General features: G+C 35.0%; 1 protein-coding gene across 4 annotated transcripts in view; it reads left to right on the top strand.

Annotated features, from left to right (window-relative positions):
• ssbp3a (single stranded DNA binding protein 3a) overlaps positions 1-21,264 on the top strand; it is a 34,767-nt gene extending 13,503 nt beyond the window's left edge. Inside the window, exons 5-18 of one of the 4 annotated variants that reach the window (XM_042719268.1) lie at positions 12,359-12,448; positions 14,208-14,282; positions 14,447-14,506; positions 14,583-14,637; positions 14,783-14,856; positions 15,845-15,906; positions 17,763-17,811; positions 17,898-17,933; positions 18,012-18,078; positions 18,206-18,276; positions 18,395-18,464; positions 18,592-18,620; positions 19,618-19,719; positions 19,799-21,264. In XM_042719268.1, coding sequence (XP_042575202.1) covers positions 12,359-12,448; positions 14,208-14,282; positions 14,447-14,506; positions 14,583-14,637; positions 14,783-14,856; positions 15,845-15,906; positions 17,763-17,811; positions 17,898-17,933; positions 18,012-18,078; positions 18,206-18,276; positions 18,395-18,464; positions 18,592-18,620; positions 19,618-19,719; positions 19,799-19,828 — 870 coding nt within the window. In that variant the 3' untranslated portion in view covers positions 19,829-21,264. Of the gene's footprint in view, positions 1-12,358; positions 12,449-14,207; positions 14,283-14,446; positions 14,507-14,582; positions 14,638-14,782; positions 14,857-15,820; positions 15,907-17,762; positions 17,812-17,897; positions 17,934-18,011; positions 18,079-18,205; positions 18,277-18,394; positions 18,465-18,591; positions 18,621-19,617; positions 19,720-19,798 lie in introns of all 4 variants that reach the window. The other 3 variants (XM_019113202.2, XM_042719269.1, XM_019113203.2) reach the window with 3 other exon arrangements.
• Positions 21,265-21,294: the final 30 nt, after the last annotated feature.

The raw sequence follows: 21,294 nt of genomic DNA, 5'->3' as shown, positions 1-21,294 counted from the left end.
CTTCAGATCAGAGGCAGAGATCTATGCTACAGCTTACAGTATCATATATCACATCTCTATAGATCTGGCCTCTCATGGGCTCTTTAAGTCCTAATGTAACCTCCCCTTTTTAGGACTCTTGCATCACAAAAAATTTTGTGTCTGGCAATCATTAATGAATCTCCAGGGGGACTGCTAACATCAGACAGGAGGTGTTGCCCAAGGCTGTGGTCAGGACTGATTCTTTACCTTCTCCCATTCTTCTGTCTCTCCCTTCCCTCCCCCTATTTTTTAGCTAGATGAAACAACAGGGGTGTAAACCAGTGTTTACATCTTTGGAGATGTTTTAAATTTCCCAGGAATTACCAATTACATAAAATAGCATGGTATAAACATCTATAATAAAATTAAATAATCCTTAAAAATACACACATACACATTTAATGGACTGTCATAACATTTGGATAAAATAGATTTATTTAATTGTTAATTAGGGTTAGGGTTTCATGTTGCCATGTTATAAAACTGTTCTTGCTCAACTTGAAGTTGAGATATGATATGCAAGTTGGATATGACTAAAGATAATAGCTTACTTTGATGGATTCAGTTCATTCAGTAAAGGATTTGTGTGTTAGGTGTTTCCTCAGTGATTTCTTTCACCCTTCTTTCAGTATTTGATAATCATTCATTTAACCCCTGGGCTGTTGGATCTTATCTGGGTCTTATGAGATCAGATGTATGGATGGCATCATATTAAGGGGCTTTGTTACCAGGCAGATGACACTCATCTCTTCTCTGTGGAGACAGATGAGGGTGATGCTTCTATTTAGAGCTGGCCAGCACTCCATGTGGAAAGTAAATGTGTGAATAAGCAAACCAGTAACACCTTTCCAAAAGTGACAGACAATAGGAACACAACAAATGTTTTGACTGTTAAATGGACTCTGTGTGATAAGTTGGATGCAAAATAGCCAAAGACCTATTCAGTTTCACGCTGCAACTAGAGTGAGATGTAATAGTTTTAGATGTGTTCTGCACAAAACAATACCACTGTAAAACTTTTCGCCACTACTGCAAAATATTGTACTTGTTATACAGTATCCTTCTGTAATCTCTGTAAATACTATATTTACACAAATATATCTCACAGTAGTGCTCTTTTGCATTACGTTGCCAGTCATGGAAGACACATTTCCTTTCTTGGATCTGGGACCACTTACGGGGTTAAAAAACTAAATGAAAGACTAAGTGCCTAAAAGTCAGAAAAGCAAAGTCAAATACACACACTTATAAATGGTCAGATACACACACATATGTCAGAATCCCTATCTTTGCAAGTATCCTCGTGAACACAGTCGTATATGTTTTATATACACAGTCGTATATGTAAACGGCGGAGAAAGAAAACTTGTTTATCAGCATATTAGATCCATGCATTTAGTTTTAAAGTGATAGCATGCTAATAAACCTTTGTATGTTGATCAAACAACAAGAGAGAAAATCTCTTACTGCTCTTAACTTAATCGCTTTCTGAATAAATCTATACATTTAATTTAAACAGTGAAGATTATTTAGTGATTTTTGTAACATACAATTTAAGTAGTCCCTATTTCTTATTGTTTGAAGTTTTTCAGGGAGGTCTGTTTTATTTGTGTCTTTGTCCTATTATAGTTTATTTCCTATTAGAAAATAAACTATAATTAATTAACTTATTAAATAATTAGTAGCTAAACTAATTAGTTTCTGCCATTTATTTGTCTTCAGTAAGGTTTTTTTTTTTTTGGCTTATGTTTAAGTGGCACTTGAAAAGTAAACCAACTTTCACAAAAGCTTAAAACTACACACAAATTTGCTGAAAACAAATATATATATATATATATATATATATATATATATATATATATATATATATATATATATACAAACATTTTGTAAGACACATAATTTTACTGTTTTATGAAAATACAATATAAATCTGTTAGAGTGTACCTGTAAACTTGCACTGTAAAAGAAGTTTTTTTTTTGTTTGTTTTTGCTTTTTTGTTTTTTTAGCAAAGGCTATTTCAGTCTTTAAAATTCAAAATGTCATGTTTAATTTAGTGTTACTGCCTGTCTATTTGTAACTTATTGTTAAATTGTTCTAGTAGCAATTCTAAATAAATAAATAAATCAGTAAATTCTTCACCAGAGTTTGATTAATGCAGCTTGGTGTGATGATATTTACTATCAAAGACATTATTAGATTTTTGCACTAGCCTTCAGCCCTGTAACATTTAACATTGGAACACCTGAATGCAACAGGGTCGGTATAGAACATAGTTTTGAAAGAGAAATGTCATGGGTTTTTAATAACTTTTCAGTTAAATGGCAAGCAGTTTATTACCAGGCATACCACATTTGAATTTGCCCAGTCACCTATTCAAATTATGTGTGTATTAGAATTCCAACTGTGACAGGGGTGAAATAATATGCATAATATGCAATAACATGGCTTTGGTTAGAGTAGTAAATTAATAACTATTAGTATATGAAGTAAGTAAGTGCATAAGCATTGTAATTGTTCAAAAAAAAAAATTTGACCGCTAATGTAAACATTAGGGAGGGTGCAAGAAACATTCCCTGCAATTTTCTGGTACAAATTTTCCTTTGTTATACAGCTGATCACTTCCAATAGAAAAACACCTCTGTACTGTGATACTGATTCATGCCATTAGGCAAAAAGACATGTTATAGTTATTTCAATTTAAATTATTAAATAGGGCACACACAAAAGCTGCTGCATCTAGTCAAATAAATATTTTTACCGTTAATAAAAGACAATGAATATGTGCTTTTTACCTCAAAAAGTGAAAGGATTAAAAAAAAATTATCAAAATATTCAGCAGCCTCTGTTGTTAGTTGGATTTAATCATTAAACATATTATTTCACAAAAATGTGCATGGCCAGATAAAAAATTGTGTAAGTTGTGTTTTATTGCAACATCTTCCACATCTTATGCTGTCTGTGTTATACAGCATGCGTGTGCTGTATTATTAATCCATAGCTATTCTATGTCATATTTTCAAGGTCACAGAGCCCTCAGGCTTTACTACATGAGCTCACTCATCTTTTCAAATATCTTACGTACGTGCCACCAAGACAATCAAGTACCTCTTAGCACAGGATCAAATGAATATATTGGTTTTCACAATCATGTTGCCAGGTGGATCTTTTGTGTTTTGAGGTCAGAGCCAGACCAGGATTTTCATTCAGTATTGACAGAACATGAAGTGTGGCATTGCCTGTCTGTGGTGCAAGTCTGCTGTCTCAAGTGCCATCTAATATGTGTCGCCTGAGCTCCATCACAACCATATCAGATGAGAGTGTGACGTTTTTGTTGCACAGAACATTAGAAGGCAATATTATGACTATCACATCCATGTGAGAATGACTAGAAGCAGGAAATAGAGGAAGCATGGCAGTTGACTGGTCATTCAAACTGATGGGTGGTGCCGTAGGCGTGTACTGAGATCCCCACAGGGGTTGTGATGGACTGATAAGTGAGATTGGCTCAGGGAGTCAGTTATCTGAATGGTGAACAAGAACGGCGATCAAGCCTTGTGCTGTATATCTTTTAGTCTAACTAATCTAAATTTAAAATATTACATTAGGAACTTTTTTTGAAATGTGTAATGTCTTTTTTTCTAGACTAAATTTAAATGAATGATCAATATGAACTGCACAAATCAATAATGTCATATTTAGTGCTGTTGCTTACTTGGCAGTCAGTGCGAGCTCTCCCCTGTCTGTCAGTCTGTTATTCTGATGATCAATAATATCATAGTGTTAACTGTATTAGTCAGCCAGAAGTTCTGCAAAGTAGGGTCAAGGGTCAGAAGTCGAAATGTTGCAGGTTCAAACCTCATAAGGGATGATCTTAAAGCTTTGATAATTATGATTTTGAGTAAAGCACTTAATTCTGGGTAGCTCTACACCCTTAAAATAAAGGTTCCAAAAGTTGTTGTTTTTTTTACATGGATGCAATAGAAAACTCATTTTGGGTTCCCTTAAGATACTTTCATTGAACAGTACTTAAAGGAAAACGCCACTTTTTTTCCATATTCCACTATGTTCTTCCCTCAACTTTGTTGATGCGTACCTCTCCCATTTCAGTGCGTGCACTTAATCGCTGTAGCGAAAACTCCCACTCTCAGGAGTGATGATATTACTGCACCGAGGTCGAAGTGCTGCGAAGTGCTCTTCTGCCATACATTATAGTCTACATTTTTATCCACCTAGGAAATCGCCACTGTTTAGTTTGTGTCACCATACTTACTCGTGTAACTACTCATGTAAACGTCTTTAAATAGGGAAAACATGGAAGTGTTCGGTAGCTTCTAAATTCATCCCTGTTTGGATCCTAAGGAATGAATGAATGAACTTATCAACTAGTCTAAGTTGTGGGAAGAACATATTGGAATATGGAAAAACGGTGGCGTTTTCCTTTAAAAGAACCATGTTTTTCTTAGTGTGAAGAACAGTTTAATAATCTAAAGAACCTTTTTACCACTATGAAGAACTGCATAATACTTGGAACAGTTTTGACACTATATTGAGTGTTTATGTTGCTATGGGTGTTGCGCAGAAAGTGATACCATTTTATCAACACTATTTGAGCAACAGAAACAACATTTATGAGACGGTTGTCAGATTTCATTGGTGATTTCAAATATGAAATTTAATCATAAGCTTGGCAAACAGGTTTGGAGAATTTGATGCTTCCCCATTCAAAGAGATAGGAGCTGCACTTGCATGCCCAAGAGGCATTTTAAAGATGGTCGCCGAGTAAAATGACTTGCCTTAAAGGGACTTTGGCCATACTGAGCGTTACATATGTCACTTCCCTATTCAAAACTATATGGGTGACATCTTGGGTATTCTATTTTTGGTGATACACAGAACCATTGTGTGAAGCAGTCATAGTCGTGCTTTATCATGAATGAAACACAGTGACCAATGACCAATCAGCATCAAGGACTGGAACTAACAATTTTATAAGTAATAATAAATATTAGGCCTAATTAATACAAATTTCTTAATTTTATCTGTGCTATCCCCAAGTACAACTGTATATTATGTTATATATTATATTAGTTATATCTCTAAAATGTCATACAATTTTTCCACATATTGCTTTGGCGTTGTCTTTATATAATTCTTTGTGTAGACCCTTTTGTTGCATGTGAAATAAACAATTGAAGATTTTACTGTTGTTTTCTTCTGTCTAGTTGGATGTCATTTGACCAGAAAAAGCTAAAAGCTACATTTTGGACATTTTTTAGAGATAGTGAAGTCATAAAGTTTCAGTTACTCTCTACTTGTATGACTTCACTATACCACTTTTCTGGTTTAGCAGTATTGTTCTGTATCGACACAATCCATTGACAAATGCTTTTCTTTCAGGCAGTTTTCTCCAGAATTTGATTGTGGGTAAATATTGAATTTTCTAGTCTTTAAGGAATAAATGTGCTTCTCATCAACAGACTTGCTGTCTCGTGTTTGTCTCTGCTGGATTTGGGTATTGATCCACAGATCCATCACTTGTCCAACCTAATTCTATTTTATGTCTAGACTCTTTTGGAGTTTGTTAATCTCATCAGTTAATCTCTGTTTGTGGTATTTGGTCATGGAGAGAACAACAGTGTTCACAAAGAAGATTAGTTTGGACTGCTGAGGAAATGCCCTAAATTTTGTCCCTCTGGCCTAATTCAGGGGTCTGAGAGGATTGTGAAGTGTTGATAAACTGTTGCTAGAGCAATACATGTAAGTGTTTAGACAGTCCCACATGAGGATGTAGAGAGATATATCTGTTGATGCATAGTCTGTCTGTTCTCCCAGAGCTGAGCTAGCGATTCTCTGAGGACCTTGATAAGCTGGCCAGAAACAGTGCAACCCAAGCACATGAAAAATACAGTTTTGCATTACATTGCTTATTGCATGTTGTGCTGTGGTTTCAAATTGAAATGTCCAGTGAGTGGCACTAAAAAAGCATGTTCAGTTTCTCTTTTTACCTTGTTTTTACACAGCTTTGAGCTTTTTGTCAAACCCATGTTTCACAGGATTTGTACCCGTGCACTCTGCTTCACATAAACAGTCAGTTTACTACATGAGGAAACCTGTACATGGAGCTGGATATGTGATGCAAATGTTAAACTGTATTTGTTTACAAATCATGCATTGTTGTAAGGGTGTTTTAGGTGATGACATAGTATTCTGGATGTGACCATGTGAAAATTTAGTCTTTGATAATCTGCCCTTTAATCATAATTTGAAATCATAATTTGATTAGTGTTCAATTTTGCTGGAATTGGCAGCAAATTTTATATATAGGCCAGTTTTGCAAAAATGTAGGTAGATGCATTTTTTCAGTGAGCCTGTGTTGGAAACATGACTTGTTTTGTGCACAAACTGCACATCACAGAAAATTGTTGTAATATATGAGGTGTCTCAATAAATTATATTCATTTGGTGGCTGTAACAGTTAGACTCCCAAAAGATGAAGGCTCGATACAGCAGTGTGCTATAAAGCATAAATGTGACTTTATTTTGAAGTGTTCAGCATTATCTCCACTGTCCAATTGAAGCAGCTGTATCAAGATGATCTGCCTAAAGGGATTTCTGTGTAAGATGTCGCCTCACCTGTCTTAAGTCTCTTAAGCCCTGACCTTTGTTGTAATCAGCTTTCACATGCTGACCTAGGAAAAGAATGAACAGCTGTTCCCCCACCCAGAGTTCCCTCAGTGAAAGACTGAGAGTAAGTGATGACGATTTATGCAGCTTTACACAAGGTTAATACCATATTAATGCAGTTTAGTTTGACAGATGCTGCTAAAGTCTCAGATGCTGTCTACAAAAAGCCTAGTCCACACAGAACCGTCTGATTGACTTGAATTACCAACCTCAGTCTTATATGACATTTAGGGTTGACTAACTCTTAATTAAGCTACAGCAATAAAGTGGTAGCCCATTTCTGTTATGCTCACAAAGGCTGCATTTACTAAAAATAGTAATACTGTGATTACAGTATATATGGCAAAGCTGAATTTTCAGCAGCCATTACTCCAGTCTTAAAAGGATAGTTCACCCAAAAATGAAAATTCTGTCATTTATTACTCACCATCATGTCTTTCCAAACCCGTAAGATCTTTGTTCATCTTCTAAACACAAAATTAAGAAATTTTTAATATTCCGTCTATGCAACGCAATGCATTTCGAAGATTAAGTCGTCACCTTTATTTATATAGCGCTTTAAACAAAAAAGATTGCGTCAAAGCAACTGAACAACATTAATTAGGAAAACAGTGTGTCAATAATGCAAAATGACAGTTAAAGGCAGTTAATCATTGAATTCAGTGATGTCATCATGCAGCTCAGTTCAATTTAAACAGTATCTGTGCAATAATTTGCAATCAAGTCAACGATATCGATGTAAATGAAGTGTCCCCAACTAAGCTAGCCAGAGGCGACAGCGGCAAGGAACCAAAACTCCATCGGTGACAGAATGGAGAAAAAACCTTGGGAGAAACCAGGCTCAGTTGGGGGGGCCAGTTCTCCTCTGGCCAGACAAACCCAGCAGTTCAATTCCAGGTTGCAGCAAAGTCAGATTGTGCAGAAGAATCATCTGTTTCTGTGGTTTTGTCTGGGTGTTCGTCTGAGACAAGGTCTTTACAGGGGATCTGTCTCTGGGGCTCTAGTTGTCCTGGTCTCCGCTGTCTTTCAGGGCAGTAGAGGTCCTTTCTAGGTGCTGATCCACCATCTGGTCTGAATATGTACTGGATCCAGGTGACTGCAGTGACCCTCTGACTTGGATACAGACTGGATCTGGTGGCTACGGTAACCTCGGAATAAGAGAGAAACAGACTATCATTAGCATAGATGCCATTCTTCTAATGATGTAGCAAGTACATCGGGTGTTATGGGAAGTGTTCCCGTTCCGGTTTACCTAATTAATCCAGCCTAAAAATCCTTTAACGGATTTAGATATTAGAAGCATATTAGTGTGTTATGTGTAAGCCAGGTTAAAGAGATAGGTCTTTAATCTAGATTTAAACTGCAAGAGTGTGTCTGCCTCTCGAACAATGTTAGGTAGGTTATTCCAGAGTTTAGGCGCTAAATAGGAAAAGGATCTGCCACCCGCAGTTGACTTTGATATTCTAGGTATTATCAAATTGCCAGAGTTTTGAGAATACAGCGGACGTGGAGGACTATAATGTAGCAAGAGCTCATTCAAATACTGAGGTGCTAAACCATTCAGGGCTTTATAAGTAATAAGCAAGATTTTAAAATCTATATGATGTTTGATGGGGAGCCAGTGCAGTGTTGACAGGACCGGGCTAATATGGTCATACTTCCTGGTTCTAGTAAGAACTCTAGCTGCTGCATTTTGGACTAACTGGAGTTTGTTTACTAAGCGTGCAGAACAACCACCCAATAAAGCATTACAATAATCTAACCTTGAGGTCATAAACGCATGGATTAACATTTCAGCATTTGATAGTGAGAGCATAGGCCGTAATTTAGATATATTTTTGAGATGGAAAAATACAGTTTTACAAATGCTAGAAACGTGGCTTTCTAAGGAAAGGTTGCTATCAAATAGCACACCTAGGCTCCTAACTGATGACGAAGAATTGACAGAGCAGCCTTCAAGTCTTAGACAGTGTTCTAGGTTATTACATGCAGAGCTTTTAGGTCCTATAATTAATACCTCTGTTTTTTCAGAATTTAGCAGTAAGAAATTACTCGTCATCCAGTTTTTTATATCGACTATGCATTCTGTTAGTTTTCCAATTGGTATGTTTCACCGGGCCATGAAGAAATATAGAGCTGAGTGTCATCAGCATAACAGTGAAAGCTAACACCGTGTTTCCTGATGATATTTCCCAAGGTTAACATGTAAAACGTGAAGAGTAACGACCCTAGTACTGAGCCTTGAGGTACTCCATACTGCACTTGTGATCGATATGATACCTCTTCATTCACTGCTACGAACTGATGGTGGTCATATAAGTATGATTTAAACCATGCTAATGCACTTCCATTAATGCCAACAAAGTGTTCTAGTCTATGCAAAAGAATGGTGTGGTTAATAGTGTCAAACGCATGAACGAAGGTCTTACGGATTTGGAACAACATGAGGGTGAGTAATTAATTACAGATTTTAAATCATAACTATTTACTATGAAAAAGCAGGGGCAAGTCAAGCCCGTTTCTGAATGAGAGGTACCTTATACTCAGAGTCAGTTACTATTGTAACTTAACCTGGTCGGGAGCAGGTTTTTTTTTGGTAAACCCAGAGTTCCTTTTCATCCCCTTTTTAAAGTATAGGCGATGTTTAAATACCTCATTCATTCATACACGCTGCAAAAATGCTTTTGTAACTGAGTATTTTGGAATCTAAATAAAGTACATTTTACTTTAAACAGGGCCTGAAAACGAAAAAAAAATTCAGTCGGTTCACTCCGAGCAGAATCGATATTTTAATATTTCTGTTCCTGTGTTCCTCTGATATTATTACCATTCCAAAACCGGTTCGGGTGGAAGAAATACCGGTTAATAACATTATTTTTTTTAAAACAATTTTCTTTGCCTATAATTTGCCTAATAATAATAAGCACAGCGTTTTCTTTACTCAAAAATAATAGGAAAAAAGAGAGATCTGGTAACAATAGCCAATAACCCGCTGCGCTTAGTCACAGCCAATACAGCATCATCTTTTCTAGATTTTGGCCAAATGTAGGCTACTAAACAAAAACAAAAAACAAAAAAATAAATGTATCAAGAGTAAAAAATTTCACGTCGCATTTTATTAGCCCTTTTACTTTCTGAAATAATGAAGGCTAAAATGCCTGTAGTCTAAAGCAAAATGTTTACAAACATTATAAAAACAGTTATTAGTTTCTCTCCAAAACAAATCCTCTAAAGTTTAGGCTATAAAAACATCAATCCAAAAACAATTTGATTTAAGGTGAAGCTGATGCCTACCTCTCTCATTTGGCACGAATCGAAATGTTTCCATATTCCCAACGTATCTGGATGCTACAATATTATTTATTAGCCTATATAGTGTTTGTACTTTCATCGACATAAAACATCATCCTTCACATCGGCTATATCAGCACAGTGAGGTGCGGTCACGCTGAACGCAACAAATTTTGTAAAACGGAGCAGTGTAACTTTTTATTTGTTTCTTTAACTAGTTTATTTTGATAATGAACAGGCTTCAATATAGCAAAATTATGTTGTGTGTGCGCATAAGGCTTCAGCACGATGGTCATACCAACGCTGGTTGGTTATACAGAAGCAAGACATTATTAAAAGCTGTCAAGCTTTTGCAAAATAATTTAAACTGTAAAGCTTTTGCAAAATAAAGAAAACTACTCTCTGCTGTTTCGTTTTCCTTTCCGAAAACTTTGGAAAGTGTGTATGAACCATAATTTAACATTTTTTTCTATCAATTCATTAATCTGTCAATATGATTTAAGTGAAATATATTTAGTGTATATGCCTATATTCGTTTTATAGTTTTTCTGTTTTCTCCATTCACAGAAGCGCTGCGTTTGATCTGTTGAATTCATCTTACACTATCCTCAGATAAACCCTAAGGGTGGTGCATTGCCATTGCGACTTACCTATGATGAGTTCACAGCTGAGCGGACATTTCACTCGTTGGCTTCAGCATTACATTTGCATAGGACGTACTTATGTAATTCGTGATTGGTTGACAGCAAATTTTTCATTTTTGTTCCTTGAACCGGTTCAGAGCCCTGACTTTAAACAAGAAAAGTCATCTTAATGCAAATGGAAACAAGATTGTGTTTCTCACCCCATTGGCAGATAATTAGCAAAATAAGAAAAATACACTTAAAAAACTAAATACCTTATGTCATTTTCATAAGTAGAAAATGCATCTTGATTTAAGAATCTTCAGATATTTTGATTGGAAACAAGAAAACAAAAATAATAATTAAGAAAAGCATTTTTGCAGTGCAGGTACATCCATTAATTGCATTTTCATCATGCAGACACTGTGAAAGTAACAAAAATGGCATGAACCTTTTATACAGAATCCTGTAGATGAGGAGGCTGCATTAATATGGAGTTACATTTACATTGGGAGAGGATGCATATTTATTTGAGCAGTACTATTTTTAAATGGTAGTTTTCTATATAACATCAGGGATTCAGAGCACATTAGTGAGCCCACTGTATGCAAAGCGGTAAGGAAAGTGTGCCTCGCTTTCACCCTCTTTATGAGAATTTTTGTGTAGTTTCATGAGCACTTTTAATTATGTGAAAAGTTCTGCACACTGAAATAGACACTGAAAGATATGTTTAATATGTCAAATGTTTGTAAAGTCATGTAGCCTACACCCATGAACATTTTATGCTTAAAGCTTTACCTGACTGAATTATGTTTTTATACTTCAACCTAGTCAGAATGGATTGAACTAACTCAATCAACTCTAGTTGATTCTACTCTAGTTCAGCTGTTCTGAGACCAAAAACTCAGAGTTTCCCATATCAGGGTAAGTCAACTCAGACTTCAAGTTTCAACTGAAATGGGCCCCATAACACACAAAGCACTAAAAGAAACTTCGCTTAGCACGCCGTTATCTTTATGTGTCTGGAACGTCTGTGTCGGCACACGTTCTAATTGTTATCAGACTGAGGAGACACCTGAGCATGTGGATATTATTGTTTTTCTCGACATTAACATGTGAAACAATATAAACACAATAAACATAGGCTGACTCGAGTGTATGTACGTTCTGTACTGTAATTGTCACGGCCTGCTTTTTTTTTCTATTTGCTCTGCTTGAGCTTGAATGCTTTTGTTCTTTATATAGGCTATATATATTTTTTGTTTGTTTGTTTACACGTTTTTGAATAAAAGAAAACCTTGAGATACAATGTAACATTGTTGTAGAATGTTGTTGGTATATAATGCCTAAGCATAAGCTTGTTCAGAAATTCAGACGAAAACTGATTATTAAAAAATATATATCTTTGACGTTTAACATTTAAATATGTTATTCAAATATTTGAATATTCATTTTTGCATGAGCCCAAATATTTGAATACAGTATTTTTGAAAAAAAAATGCCCATCCCCACTGAAAACAGCTGTGCTGCTTAATATTTTTGTGGAAACCATGATACATATTTTGTCTTTCGTACATCTTTTGTAACATTATAAAAACCTGACTAATGTAATGCATTCTTGATTAATAGAAGTGTAAATGTCTTTTACAAATTTCTTATTGACTCATAACTAGTAGTAGTGTATATTTTAATTACCATTTTTCAAAAGGTTTTTTTTTTTTTTTTCTAATTACAGAGTGCTGCTGCGGCACCCAGTCCAGTCCTAGGCAACATGCCTCCCGGTGACAGCATGCCGGGTGGACCCATGCCCCCCGGATTCTTCCAGGTGGGTCATTCCTCCTCCACCTCTCCATAAACCATCCGTAACAATCTAACTGCAAGCCCTCAGGTGTACAGACACGTGCCACTGGTTCACAGAGAAACCATTATGCCACGGTCTCTGGTCATCTGCCAAGCTGGGTGTCTGCGGGGAACCAGTCTGATTGCGACCATTAGCCGCTAATGGCAGGCAGGGTTATGTTATGTGCATTCTCTACTCTGAGAGTGCGCTCGCCGTTGCCCTACTGAGTAGCACTAAATGTGTTGGTGGGATGTACCTTCAGCAGAGGAGTTAACGCTTTATCACTCAGAAGCTTTCTGAGAGGGTGACTCATCATAATATCATAACGAGTTGTAGGAAAATATGCAAGTTTATGCAAGTCCTGAAACATGTATCAGTGGATATGCAGAAAAATTTTGAACAGTCTTTGGTCTTTTAGATTACGATTAAACCCCATTGCCCTCTGGTGGTGATATGGATGATGATTTGTAAAAACATGTACTTAATTATTATTCTTTTGTTTTTCTGTAGAAATATCTAAACATCCTTTCATCAAAACCTGATGAATTTTCTTGAGAAGCAAAATAATTTGATGTAAATGAATAGGAAAAAAATGCTATTATGTGTCTCAAATTTACTGAGGGGGAAAACTTTATTCTATATTATATATATTCTGAAGATATATTCTATAGAAAAGTACTGCACAAAATTAATAAAAAAAATTAAAGTTCTAGACCATTAATACTGTGATGATTTACAGGATTATGATTCACATACGGTAATGTCTTTGACTATTCACATAATGCAATGTCTATCAACCAATCAGAATCAAAATTGATCAAAAATTAATTCAACCACACTGTGGTGTAATTGAAAGTCTCTTATGCTCACTGAGGCTGCATTTATTCCATAAAAATACAATAATTTTGTAACATATTATTACAATTTAAAATAATTGTTTTTTATTTGAATAAATTTAAATATATATTTTGAAATGTTATTTATTTCGGTGTAAAGCTGAATTTTCAGCGGTCATAAAGTTCTCCAGTGTCACATGATCCTTCAGAAATCATTTTAATGTTCTGATTTGGTGCTCAAGAAACATTTCTTATAATTGTCAATGTTGAAAACAGCTATGCTGCTTAATATTTTTGTGTAAACCTTGATGCATTTTTTTAGGATTCTTTGATCAATAGAGAGTTCAAAAGGACACCATTTATTTGAAATAGAAATCTTTTGTACTGTTATAAACATATTTACTCTCACTTTGGATAATTTAATGCATTCTTGCTGAATAGAAGTATTAATGTCTTTAAAAAAAATCTTACTGACCCCAAACGTTTTTATGGTATTGTACATCTTGTACATCTACACACATGTAAATGATTTATACCTTGAAACATAAAGCAAAATGGGAAAAAATGCAACTAGCAATGTAATTTGACATAGATAGATAGATAGATAGATAGATAGATAGATAGATAGATTTATGTATGTATGTACATTATGTATTTATGTATGTACATATGTGCTTACTATGTTGGTTCACTACTTGATGTCCAAATTAAATCTGGTTCTTGAAGTAAAACCACTTTAGAATGAAGAGTGACATCAACTCAAACTATCTTTTGCCTTTGGCTCTGTTCTCTTCACCTGCACCTGTCGCTTTCACCTGTCATGTCTTTGACTTTGTGCTGTCTTTCTCTTGGCATTTTGCTGCTGATACTATGGCAACCTTGTCTTCCTCCCCCTACCCTCTCTGCAGGGACCACCTGGTTCCCAACCCTCCCCTCACACTCAGCTACCTCTCAACTCTAACATGATGGGGGCTCATGGACAGGTAACAGCACACATATCTATGTACATGTTACCTGCACACATCCTGATATGCTTTTCCTAAAATATTCTGTTTTCCTTCCTCCTCTTTTCTTCAGCTTTTGTATTGGTTACATGCTGTTAATTTTTGTTTTTAACTGTGTGTTACTGTATGTTCCCCTCTTCCAGCCTTTTATGTCTCCTCGCTATGCTGGAGGACCTCGGCCACTCCTCAGAATGGGTAACCCGGTAGGTCACATTAAAATGTTTTAAATAACTGTGTTTATTAATTTTGACTTATTTTAGCAATTGACTGTTTCTTTAGCCTCCAGGTGGGCAGCCTTTACCTCCAAATATGATAGACCCTACACGACCAACAGGTAAGAGACTAATGGGATCAGTGTTTATTGATGGTGATAGTCCCTTATTTATTTTAAAAGTTGACTTCAAATTCAATTTAGCATTGTCATTTCATTTTGATGTACAGGTCTGTTAATTTTTAAAATGGTGTTATTATTTGGTCAGGCCATCCAAATCTGGCACCTATGCAGAGAATGAATGCTCCTCGAGGAATGGGCCCTATGGGACCGGGACCACAGGTCTGGCATTTATACTGTCCTAAAGCTCAACTTCACAACATTTCACATTCATGAAAATCTGAGTATCTTTGCCTTAGATCCTATCAATTAGTTTTGCTCACTTCTAGGACTAGACAATATAGCTAAAACAATGTAATTTACCTCTGTATTTAATGCACATCTTATAGACATACTGTTTGCACATATTATTAAAATAAATTAATAGTTTTATTAAGCAAAGAAGCAAGAATGACAATAAAGACATTTATAATGTTACAAAAGATTCCTACTTCAAATAAATGCTGTTGTTTTAAACTTTAAACAATGCCCACAAATATATTAGCAACACAACTGTTTTTAACACTGATAATGATAAGAAATGTTTCTTGAGCACCAACTCAGCATATCAGAATTATTCGTGAAGAATAATGTGACACTGAATACTTAAGTAATGGATGCTAATAATTCAGCTTTTCATCAAAGAAAAAAAATATGTTTTAAAATATATTTAAATGCAGCCTAGGTGAGTATAAGAAACTGTACTACTGTTAAAACATAAATAAATAAATACATACATGCATACATGAATAGATAAATAATGTTTTTGAAACAGTCAAATGTAGTCTGAATGTTTATTGCAAGAGGTAAAATACAGTAAAACGTAATTAAACATAATCAAGGCATGTTTTTCCTGTGGTCCTTTTTAATAAATGGACAGATAAAAATGGTAGACGTTTATACTTTTGTTTTATATGCACTAATACTAAAGTTACAAAATAACAGTGTCTTACTTTTAAACCAGTTTTCTGAATGCACCTCTTGTGATTATTTTTTCTTTTGTCTATGGCATCCACATATTCACAATCATTACTACAGCTTATTAGCCAAATTCCATAAATTATGTTCAGCCTGTTTTCTTCTAAACTAACTGTGTCCTTGTTTTCTCCATTCTCATGGTGTCTTCTCGGGTTGCTGGGCATCGTAGTCTGATCCTTGGTTATCATTACAGAGTTATGGAGGAGGAATGAGGCCTCCAAACTCCATGGGCCCTGGAATGCCAGGGGTGAACATGTAAGGACACTCTATTGTATTTGTGGAATTTTACATTATGTAAAACAGTAATGTTTTGATAGCACCCAAAGACCCCAAGAGTTCATATGATCATTGATTTTGTAAAAATGATTTAAAGCTTTATTAATAAATCATTAACAAACATTATATAATGCTTTACAGATCATTAGTTAACGTTTACAAATGTCACTAAACTTTCAAATCTACAAATGTTTTTTACAGAAATTATACAATATTTACAAGCTTATTTGTTAATGTACTTTTGAATGCTTACAAATGTCATTAAACTTCAGTTCACATTAGCTAATGCTCATTTTTACAATTACAAATTTATGTGAAAATATAGCTTATTTATAGGCACTTCACAAACTATTCGTGTTAATATATTCATTATCTCATAATCACAGTCTGTAAAGGTCATATATTTGGTCTTTGTTTGTTGTGCTAACTTTTACTATTTGCACATCTTAAATCATTTATTAATATTTTGTTAATTTTTTTTTGGCAGTACCTAATCTAGTGGAAACTATTCATCAATTGTAAATGTTTATAAACATTTACTAATCATTAGTACCTTTATGAGCAGTTATTGTAATGAAAAAAAAAGTGTCCCAAATGACCGGAATTCACCCTATTTTCACATCATTTATTAATCATTTGTTCATGTTTTTACAGTTTAGCTAATAAAAACCAGTTAAGATTTCACAGCAAAAAAAGGGCTGATTATCTGAATCAGGTGTGATAACAAAAATTCCGATTTTTTTCCTCTCATGTGGCACAGATCGGATATGACCGGTTAACGTGTAAGCAGGAAAAAACACCGCATGGATTCCGATTTTCTCAGATCGGATTCAGGCCTCATTCATATGTGGTAATAAATCGGATATAAATCGGATACGTGCATTTGCGTGTGCCATGTAAGCAGACAAATCGGATATTACCCAGTAAATGCGAGTCGTACGTCTTAAAAAAAGTGACGTCAATTCAGGTGGAACTGAAATCACATGACTTATTATAGGCGCCGAAGACGAAGGATACACACAGTGGAGCAATGCGGAGGTTTCACGTCTTTTAAGTCTTTGGGGCGAAGAGACAGTGCAGGCAAAAATGCAGGGTTGTTGCAGAAATAAATCCGTGTTTGAAGACATTTCATGAGATATGGGGAGGCATGGTTTAAGCGCTTTTTTCTCCGCCGTACGAGACCAATGTTTTGCTGATTTTTTTGTTGACTTTTCAAAATAATGTGGAAAGCAAAACACTGTATAATTTTATTTGCATCTGCATCCATTGTATTTCGTGCTGTTTTTACTTCCTTTTCCGGGTCAGAACATCTACGTTTTGTAGTTTCAGCAGTGTATTGTGTTAATGCAAAAATCGGATACGGGTCACTTTTAAAAGATGATGTAAGCGGGTCGTCAAAAAAATCGGATATAGTCAGAAAATCGGATTTGGGCATCAAGACCTGCAGTGTAAATGCAGCCAAAGTGTAAATTTTTAAAATGATACTAGAAGGCCTTTTATTTGCTACCAACTATCAATCAGATGACAGAAGACATTTAGTAGATACATGTAGTAAGTAGACTGTTTTTCAGCAAAGTTTTGATGATGTTAATAATTTTTGTGCTGGATATTTAACTGTGACCTTCCAAAGTCATTTGATTTTAAAGTGTTGCTTTAATAAATAAATAGATTTAGAAAAAAAACAGCAATATTTTGACTCCACAGAGCTACAAAGATCATCAATAAAAAAACTTTATTTAAATTCTTAAGCGTTCAGTGTGATCTTACATACAAGAGACTTATTTGATGTTTTTAGCAAAGTAAAAAAATAGAAACTGCTCTGTTTCTCTGTACAGGGGAGCAGGAGCAGGCAGAACATGGCCTAATCCTAATAACGGAAACACGGTAAGATACTTCAAAAAATTGAGCTGATGGTATTAGAGGGGGATTTCTGGCAAACCTGTCTGATAAATAACCCTTTGGCTTCACAGATACCATATTCCTCATCATCCCCAGGAACATATGTGGTAATTGACCATTTCCTTTTCCTTCTTTTATTTTATTGTCTGTTTTGAAAGAAACTGGTTGCAGTTCTGCTTTCACAGGGTCCTCCAGGAGGAGCAGGAGGTGGTGGATGCCCTCCAGGAACACCCATCATGCCAAGTCCAGCAGGTAATGGCCTGTCACATTTCTGTCTACTGGACCTTTCCCATAGAAATGGTGCCTGGCTAGGGGATGTGAGAATAGAGTTTCATGGTGACTCTTTAAAAAGCATAAACCTCCACCTCTGTGTTCACAGACTCCACTAACTCGGGTGAAAACCTCTACACACTGATAAACTCAGTACCCCCAGGAGGAAACCGATCTAATGTGAGTTACTTTAACACTACATGACAATAAAGACAGCAGAGGAGTGATGTTTTAGTACTTGAACTCTGATTATGTCTTTATCACTGTATAAATGCTGTCTTGACTTGTGTGTTTGTAGTTTCCTATGGGTCCTGGGTCAGATGGCCCAATGGGAGGACTGGAATCACATCACATGAATGGCTCACTGGGTAAAACACCATTCACCATAGCAACTACATAAATTGTTGAAAACATCTTTTACCCTTACAGTTAGATAAATGAACATCATGTGATCAGCAAGTTATGATTGTTGATTCATTTTTACTTTTCTCACAGGTTCGGGTGACATAGATGGACTCCCAAAGGTATTATTAAACCTATTATTTATTTTGAAATGGTGTGAAAACTAGCAGTTAGAATGTTAGAATCCAAAATGAACTTTACTGAAGGATTTGAGACAGAATATCAGCATTTGATGTTTTGATATTTTAATGTCATCCTATCTAGAGTTTTTTTTTTTTAACTAAAACCTAAACCTGAATATAAACCTAAATAATCTTAACTTAAAAAATCATGTTCATTATAAGCTTTATAATGGTTAAAAAGTCAACTGTTACAATTAGAATAATAAGTGTTTCCATTTATTATAGAAAACCTGGAAATATCAGGGAATTTTAAATTTGTGATTTCCATAAAATTATTAAACAGCTAAACAACACTGGTAAGAATGATTTCTAAAGGATCATGTGACACTGAAGACTGGAGTAATTACTGCTGGAAATTCAGCTTTGCCATGACAGAAATAATTGATATTTTAAAATATATCCAAATAAAGAAGTTATTATTTATACAGTTCTAATGTATTTTCGATCAAATAAATGCAGTCTTTCAAAAACACTTCAGAAATCTTAAAGACTCCATGAAAATTTGAATGGTAATGTACATTATTCTTCTTAGTTCTAAAATTTTTGATGAAGAGAAGTTTTTCTTTGTGAATGCAATCGCAGTTATTTGAAAAAAAAATAAATTCTAAACTGTTTAAAAACTAAAACTAAATTTTATTTTTTATTTTATTTTTTATTTATTTTTTTATCCTGGAAATTCTGTATAATTGATTTGAAGTTTGTTATTATAAGTATATCAATTATAGGTTGTTATATATTTGTGTTCTGTAGTTGTCAATAAATGATAAAACACCACAGATCATTTAGGCCTACTTAATCTTAGTGATGGCTTCCAGATATGTTACGTGCCTATAATTATATATTTTATTTTTAAAAGTGTTTTATCTAATAGAAGTATCAGTAAACTAAAGAATACTGCTGACATCTTGATGGGTTTTTTTTTTATTTACAATCTCAGAACTCTCCTAATAATCTAAGCAGCATGAGTAACCCACCAGGAACGCCACGAGATGACAGTGAACTAGGTGGAAGTTTCCTGCACTCTTTCCAAAATGAAAATGTGAGTGCCAACACACAAACATATGACTTAATGATGGATTTTGGGGGGCCCGTATAAATGAACTTTTCTCTTCCTTTAGTACTCACCGACAATGACAATGAGCATGTGAAAGATAAGCCAACCTCACCAAGAACCAGAGTTTAACCTCACACATCCATAGGAACCAAATCCTACCACAGCTCTGGATGAGGTGGATGCTTCTCATCTCAGCACAGATGAAGGAAGGACCTGTCTGAGATGAGAGTGGCATCATTTTAAACCACTCTAATATTTTCAAATAACTTCAACATAGAAGCCCACACACACCAAGACAACATCAATTTGCTTCTTTTTGTTAAGTGGATCTCAAAATTTTAGGACCATGACAACATTTACACTGTGGATATAGTGCAGAATACTATGTACTTCTTCAGAGAGGATGTGCAGCATGTGTGTAACATTCCATTAGAGTATTTTAGGATCTAATCTCTCATATTTTAGAAAGCCTCAAAACAAGTTTGTCACACTGTAATGGATTTCTTGAAAATTGCTTAATCCCGAGGAACACCTTTGGCTACAGTGGATTTGATATGCACCAATGCGAAGGACACAAAAATTCTATCATTCTGCTATCATTTCCTTCATCGCATAATAGGATAATACAATGGACTGTTAGCAAAATTAAAATTACTACTCCTGTTCAATGTCATGATATTTTATAACAATGGATTTTACTGCTGAAGCCTTTTAATGTGCCTAATGTGGGACATTTTTCCAATTTTCCATGGGACATTCACAAGATGACATGAAATTAAGTGTTTTTGGGTGTTTGGTCAAACTCAACACTTCATCATGCAACACTGCATCTTTTCTCACTGGCTTCGTTTTCATTTTCCTTTGTGCTGTTGTATGGTGTTTTTGACCCATTGCTGTTTGCCTTAAGTCACAGTTAAAAATGTGACCCAAACACCCAAAAGGCAGTTATTTAACTAAACTTAGCCAAGAAAACATGCCCTCTCACATTCAACTTTTATTTCCTTCAAATTTTCTGAGATGTGTAAATATTTGTATTAACATAAATTCAACAGCTGAGACAAACTGAACAAGTTTCACAGACGTGGTGAACAGAAATGGAATACTGAGTCCCTGAATAAAGGGGGTGTCTTTATCAAAAGTAAAAATTCTTGTGTGACCACCACACTAAGGTGTTTGCAAGTTCCTGAGCTTCTGGGGGAGACGTGGTTAGCCACTGTGAGGATGATAAGCTGTCCTTCCTATCTCCCTGTTCAATGAACAAGCTTAAAAAAATCATTGTTTAAACATTTTCCAAAAAAATATAGTCTTTAAAATATAGTATGCTGAAAAAGGGGTGATTCATGTTTTGCTGAGTTTATATATTTTTTTAAAACTTTCTCTTCCCTAGTCTGTCTTAATATTGTACCGCCTTACTTGACCTGTTACATCATGTTGTTTAGCCTTTGCTGTATGTATTATGTTCCTTGTAATACACAGTGAAATGACTTGTGTAATTTTTATGATTAAATTATTTTTTTGTTCAGACAACTATTTCAAGTCTCCTCTCTTCTGCAAGTAAAT

This window comes from Cyprinus carpio, chromosome B2 (assembly GCF_018340385.1).
Source record: "Cyprinus carpio isolate SPL01 chromosome B2, ASM1834038v1, whole genome shotgun sequence".
Taxonomy (NCBI): Eukaryota; Metazoa; Chordata; class Actinopteri; order Cypriniformes; family Cyprinidae; genus Cyprinus; species Cyprinus carpio.
The sequence above is the reverse complement of the archived record's forward strand: the minus strand, read 5'-3'. Positions and strand labels throughout refer to the sequence as shown.